Below are 7,381 nucleotides of genomic sequence, written 5' to 3'. Positions count from 1 at the left end.
AATGATCAGCACATTACTTCATCAATCCAGAGATTTAAAGACGTGTATGAGCTAACTGGGCAGTGGCCATTTTACCTCTTTTTTTTTTTTTATGCCTCCACAACCTGTAGAAAGGGGGGTCCCCACAAGTCATGATCAAAAACTTGGTCCCCATTCCAAATGATAACCAGTATGTGTTTGAGTGTGTGTGTGTGTGTTCTGGCAGTGCTTACTAAATGGGGACATGGCACTGTTTACACACCTTTAGGCGATCTCTGACGGTATGGGGACCAAAAAACAGGTCCCCTAAAGGGAAACCTTTAATTTAATTTCAATCCATTTTCTACCGCTTGTCCCTTTTGGGATGTCGGGGGGTGATGGAGCCTATTTTAGCTGCATATTTAATTTAATTTTAACTTTTATTTGATTATTTTTTAACGGTCCTCAGTAGTCACGAACAAATGTGTGTGAATTATGCAAAATTATAAAAAATGTGGTCCTCATGAACCATATTAACTGCTTTTTCCCCAGAGTCCCCAGTAAGAATTATCAGCACATTACTTCATCAATCCAGAGATTTAAAGACATGTATCAGCTAAGTAGGCAGTGGCCATTTAACCAGCATTTTTTTATGCCTCCACAACCTGTAGAAAGAGAGGTCCCCACAAGTCACGATCAAAAACTTGGCCTCCCTTCCAAATGATAACCAGTATGTGTTTGAGTGTGTGTGTTTTCTGGCAATGCTTACTAAATGGGGACATCGTTGTGTTTACACACCTTTAGGGGATCTCTGACAATATGGGGACCAAAAAACAGGTCCCCTAAAGGGCAACCTTTAATTTCCATCCATTTTCTACCGCTTGTCCCTTTTGGGATGGCGGGGGGTGCAGGAGCCTATTTCAGCTGCATATTTAATTTAATTTGAACTTTTATTTATTTATTTTTTAACGGTCCTCAGTAGTCACGAACAAATGTGTGTGAATTATGCAAAATTATTCAAATTTGGTCCTCATGAACCATATTAACTGCTTTTTCCCCAGAGTCCCCAGTAAGAATTATCAGCACATTACTTCACCAATCCAGAGATTTAAAGACATGTATGAGCTAACTGGGCAGTGGCCATTTAACCAAATTTTTTTTTATGCCTCCACAACCTGTAGAAAGGGGGGTCCCCACAAGTCACGATCAAAAACTTGGTCCCCATTTCAAATGATAACCAGAATGTGTGTGTGTGTGTGTGCGCATGCGCTGATGTCACCGCTTCAAACACTCCATTAAGAAGAGTTTTTTTGGAGGTGATGCAACATGGGCCTGTACACTTTCAATAACAGACACGTGTCTAAAAGCTAGAAAATGTCAGGATTTATTTACAACAATCAATCAATCACAGTCCTTGGTCGAAAAAAAAAGAACACATCAGAAATATTGATTGATAAGGCGCTGATGGATCTTTGCATAGAAACGATGTGAATCGACACAAAAACAAACACTGGAAAAATAGCGTAGAAAAATACTACTGGTGAGTAGATGATGAAGTAGGTACAGTGTGTAGCAATGCGGTGCTCATCTTCATCTTGATTGTTCCCTCGCAGCCCAGCTGGCGTTGAAATATGCTGATTGCTGCCAAGATGGCAGCGTGGATGCAGATACCCACATGCACGTGCTCGGGGACACGTTTTGGACGGAGCCGGTGAGCGTTGCCACTAGGCATTGGATTGTGTAAAGGAGCGTCGGTAGTTACAGTACATCTTCTCAAAGGACAGGACACTTGGATACATGCTTTAGAGCAGGGGGGAGGACAAACTTTTTGACTTGGGGGCCAAATTGGGCAAAAAAAATGTGGCTATACGTATTATATATACATACATATATGTATATACATAGACATACGCACACATACATATATACACATACATACACACATACACATATATATGTATATATATATATATATATATATATATATACACATATACATATATACACTTATATATACACATACATACATACATACATACACGTTAGGTCAGGAAAAAAGCTATTTAATTTCTAAAAGCCTGTTTCGCAGGTTTACCTGCTCTTCAAAGAAAAAACCCATATAATATATATATATTTATATGTACATATATACATATATATATACATATACACACACACACACACACATATATATATATATATATATATGCATATATATATATACACACACAAATGTATGTATATACATACGAACATACACACACACACAGTCAGGAAAAAACACGGACGCTATTTCATCCCGACAAGCCTGTTTTGTAGGAAAAATAGCCTCCGTGTTTTTTCCTGACCTAACGAATATTCCGCTCTACCGCAGTACTGAGCACTTTTTAACGAATAAACCACAGTAGCCTCGGCTATCTATCTATCTATCTATCTATCTATCTATCTATCTATCTATCTATCTATCTATATATATATATATATATATGTATATATATATATATATATATATATATATATATATACATACATATACACACATGTATATATATATTTATATATACACACACATACACATTTATATATATATATACACACACATACATGCATATATACAGATATATATATATATATATATATATATATATATATATATATATATATATATATATACACACACATGTATATATATATACACACAGATATATACACACACACACATAAATATAAATATATATATCTATATATATATATGTACATGTAATATTGATATCATGGATACATAATTTTCACGATGGATATATAAGTAGATATTAAGAGCATGTGAAAGTTTGACTCCTACCTTGTTTACTTCCGTAATAACCTTCTTAAAGTTTTGTAATCAGTCAGAAATATCAAACAGCTAAAATGAGTCAAACATGGGAGAGAAAGTTTTACAATTTTCCCCATCATGCCATCAAGTGGACTTAGATGGGTGTCATTTTTTATGGTGTTTTCATCATATCCGCAATGATCAGTGAGCATATTGCATTAAGTGTGACCATGTGTGTTGATCTTCATGTTAGTTGCATTTTGTTAAATGTTTCCCATGACTAGGGAAGGTTGTTTGGATTGCGTCATATAAGTAAATGCCAACTTTTTTGCAGTGAGTGGCTGCCATTAAATTCTAAGTTAAGGTTTATTTGCGAAACAAATGATTCTCAGTATTTTGTCTTTGCAGTCTATTCAATTGAATATAAGTTGAAAATGATTTGCAAATCATTGTGTTCTGTTTTATTTACCATTCACACAACGTGTAAATTTGTAATAAAAAACAGTACTGTACATTTCCAATGAGCTCTGAGTATTTGTTTTTACTGCCATCTAGTGTCTATGTTCTGTGTGGCATAAAACAAGTAAAACATCAATATTTGTTTTCCAATTTTTGTTGCAATTTAAGCGCTTTTCGAGGTTCAGGTTACGTGATAAGCGGTAGACATTGATGGAGGTTACGAGGAACACTTATGTGACAATCTGTCACTTCATTTCTGTTTGTTTCCTTGTTTTTGTATTTACTTCCCATCAGTGCTCTTATTTTGTTCCATTTGACCACTCACCTGCCGTTGATTGGCAGGCGGTCCACACCTGCTGCCAATCAGCGTGTCCTATTTATGCCTTGTCTCGAACACACCTCAGTGCTCGAAGATCGCTTTAGGTTGTGAAACGTTTGTGTGCAAGGCTGCTTTATTTCTGTTGCTGATAATAAAAATCATCTTACCTTCTCATGGTCTGCTGGTTCCTGCATCTTAGGGGTCTCAAAAACTGCAGCCATGCGAGTTCCTGACATGATCTTCGAGCGCTTTGGCAGCAGGTGTGGACCGCCCGCCAATCAACGGCAGGTGAGTGGTCAAACAGTGCTCAGGGGACAAACAGGAAATGGAACAAAATAAGAGCATTGATGGGAAGTAAATGCAAAAACAAGGGAACAAACAGAAATGAAGTCACAGATCGTCACAACTTAAACATGAATAAAAAAAATGTATAAAAGTTGGTTCCGAGTTATTGAAAAAAATAGCCTTCGAAAAACATTGCAACTTTTGCCACAATAATTACAAAAAAATGCACCTGAAATCCTGCAGCGAAGTGGTGTCACTTGTAATTTTTCATTGTGTACTTGCAGAATTTCCTCAGCGACAAAAACCTGCCATTGAGAAACTGGTAGGAAGTGTGACGACTGCACTTTTGATGCGAAATAGAGCCAACGTTGCGGCTTGTGCAGCCCTTTGAGACACTTGTCATTAAAGGCTATGTAAATAAACTTTGATTGATTGATTGAACTGTGTGGCTGTGCCATATTGTGTACAAACCCCGTTTTCATATTTGTTGGGAAATTGTGTTAGATGTAAATATAAAAGGAATACAATGATTTGCAAATCATTTTCAACCAATATTCAGTTGAATGTGCTACAAAGACAACATATTTGATGTTCAAACTGATAAACATTTTTTTGTTGCAAATAATCAGTAACTTTAGAATTTGATGCCAGCAACACGTGACAAAGAAGTTAGGAAAGGTGGCAATAAATACTGATAAAGTTGAGGAATGCTCATCAAACACTTACTGTATTTGGAACATTCCACAGGTGTGCAGGCTAATTGGGAACAGGTGGGTGCCATGATTGGATATGAAAGCAGCTTCTATGAAATGCTAAGTAATTCACAATCAAGGATGGGGCGAGGGTCACCACTTTGTAAGCAAATTGTCGAACAGTTTTAGAACAACATTTCTCAACGAGCTATTGCAAAGAATTTAGATATTTTACCATCTACGGTCCGTAAAATCTTCAAAAGGTTCAGAGAATCTGGAGAAATCACTGCCCGTAAGCAATGATATTACGGACCAGAGATCCCTCAGGCAGTACTGCATCAAAAACAGACATCAGTGTGTAAAGGATATCACCACATGGGCTCAGGAACACTTCATAAAACCACTGTCAGTAATTACAGTTGGTTGCTACATCTGTAAGTGCAAGTTAAAACTCTACTATGCAAAGCAAAACCCATTTATCAACAACACCAAGGAACGCCGCTGGCTTCGCTGAGCCCGAGCTCATCTAAGATGGACTGATGCAAAGTGGAAAGGTGTTCTGTGGTCTGACAAGTCCACATTTCAATTTATATTTGGAAACTGTGGACGTGGTGTCATCCGGAACAAAGAGGAAAATAACTATCCGGATGCTGTGATGGTATGGGGGTGTATTAGTGCCCAAGGCATGGGTAACTTACACATCTGTGAAGGCACCATTAATGCTGAAAGGTCCATACAGGTTTTGGAGCAACATATGTTGTCGTCCAAGCAACGTTATCATGGACGCCCCTGCTTATTTCAGCAAGACAATGCCAAGCCACGTGTTACAACAGCGTGGTTTCGTAGTAAAAGAGTGCGGCTACTTTCCTGGCCCGCCTGCAGTCCAGACCTGTCTCCCATTGAAAATGTGTGGCGCATTATGAAGCGTAAAATACGACAGCGGAGACCCCGGACTGTTGAACGACTGAAGCTCTACATGAAGCAAGAATGGGAAAGAATTCCACTTTCAAAGCTTCAACAATTAGTTTCCTCAGTTCCCAAACGTTTATTGAGTGTTGTTAAAAGAAAAGGTGATGTGACACAGTGGTGAACATGCCCTTTCCCAACTACTTTGGCACGTGTTGCAGCCATGAAATTCTAAGTTAATTATTATTTGCAAAAAAAATAAAGTTTATGAGTTTGAACATCAAATATCTTGTCTTTGTAGTGCATTTAGCTGAATATGGGTTGAAAGAGATTTACAAATCATTGTATTCCGTTTATATTTACATCTAACACAATTTCCCAACTCATATGGAAACGGGGTTTGTATCACCTATGAGACGACGGACTCCTAAGAAGTGGTATTATCCCTTGAGAAGATGTAATAAAATGACTTTTGATAGGCTATAGTTGTGTGCATGTAAACAAGACCCTAACACGAGGTCATCCCCACACACAAACACACCCTGCTGTGCGGCACGTGGTGTCAAATCTTCACAGTTACATGAACCTCCAAGGCACTCGGTGGAGTCTGCCAATCAAAGCGCAAGGGCCCGCCTTCCCCACGGCACGGCCCCTCGCCCTGATTGGGACAGCAAGCGGTGGTTTTGCAAGCTGTTGCCGTGGCCGTCTAGACGGCTTCCAACACTCCTGACCTCCTTCCTCATCTCTTTCTCAATTTCGGTCACCTCCTCTCGTCGTAAGGCAGAAGGATTCCCTTTCGCAATACACCGTCTCAGTGCTCGCTTCTCCCTCTAGTACAGGTCCTTCATGATCTCCTGCAGCAGCGGGTGCAGGAACATGTCCACCTCGGTCTTCTTCAGGAGCTGGATGAGGTGCACGTGGTCGGTGACGATCTGCCGCAGGTCGGTCATCTTCTGGAGGAGCTTGGCGAAGAGCTGCAGAGAGTCCGGGTGGTTGACTTTAAGCTGCAGCTCCAGCGAGTGCAGCACCGTCTCCTGCAGCTGCTCGATGGGCTTCACGTTCAGGAGGCCCGGGCGGTCTAAGCGTGAAAGAGAGAAAGACAAGTGAGCGAGCGAGTGCACTTTACACTGTAAAAAAAAAAAAGCACAATTTATGGTAAAATGCCGGCAGCTGTGGTGGCCAGGAATTCACCGTAAAAAAAAATGAGGGCCAATTTTGGTGTTGCCATTCAGCCTATACCCAGGTGCATGTCTTAGGAGGTGGGAGTTTGGTTGTACTTTTGGAATAATAATAAAGACCTACCTACTTTTATGTAGAAAAGCAGGGATGCATACTTTTTTTTTTTCTTAAAGATGATAATTAGAGTGTGTGGAGCGGCGGGGCACGCTGGAGCCCTGCCCAAGATGGCGGCACGGAGGCGGAGAATGCGGCTGAGCGGAGAGGCGGGGCGTGCCGGGAGCGACGCCGCAATCTAATTCAGGTGCGTGGATCGCACACCGGCACACGATTAACATTTTTCCTTACGCTGCATAAAAGGGGAGAAGGAGAAGAGATCGGGGCAAAAGGAGGAGAGTCCGCAGCAGCGATCGAAGAGCAACAGAGACGAGGACGACGACGACGGCGGCTGAAAGAACGGACCGTGAGCGAGCCGTGGAAAGGAGCAGCTGAAAAGCGATTCATCCTGAGACAAATCCATCCATTTTCTACCGCTTATTCCCTTTTGGGGTCGCGGGGGGCGCTGGCGCCTATCTCAGCTACAATCGGGCGGAAGGCGGGGTACACCCAGGACAAGTCGCAAGCTCATCGCAGGGCCAACACAGATAGACAGACAACATTCACACACTAGGGCCAATTTAGTGTTGCCAATCAACCTATCCCCAGGTGCATGTCTTTGGAAGTGGGAGGAAGCCATAGTAGCCGGAGGGAACCCACGCATTCACGGGGAGGACA

The 7,381-nt window shown here is 40.8% G+C and overlaps 1 protein-coding gene across 4 annotated transcripts in view; it reads right to left on the bottom strand.

Annotated features, from left to right (window-relative positions):
- Positions 1-1,319: 1,319 nt before the first annotated feature.
- The window catches only part of LOC133543668 (peroxisome proliferator-activated receptor gamma-like), a 99,525-nt gene continuing 93,463 nt past the window's right edge, over positions 1,320-7,381 (bottom strand). For all 4 annotated transcript variants that reach the window (XM_061888363.1, XM_061888354.1, XM_061888379.1 and 1 more), the window contains one exon: positions 1,320-6,509. In XM_061888363.1, coding sequence (XP_061744347.1) covers positions 6,262-6,509 — 248 coding nt within the window. In that variant the 3' untranslated portion in view covers positions 1,320-6,261. The remainder of the gene's footprint in view (positions 6,510-7,381) is intronic.

This window comes from Nerophis ophidion, linkage group LG02 (assembly GCF_033978795.1).
Source record: "Nerophis ophidion isolate RoL-2023_Sa linkage group LG02, RoL_Noph_v1.0, whole genome shotgun sequence".
NCBI classification, from domain to species: domain Eukaryota; kingdom Metazoa; phylum Chordata; class Actinopteri; order Syngnathiformes; family Syngnathidae; genus Nerophis; species Nerophis ophidion.
The sequence above is the reverse complement of the archived record's forward strand: the minus strand, read 5'-3'. Positions and strand labels throughout refer to the sequence as shown.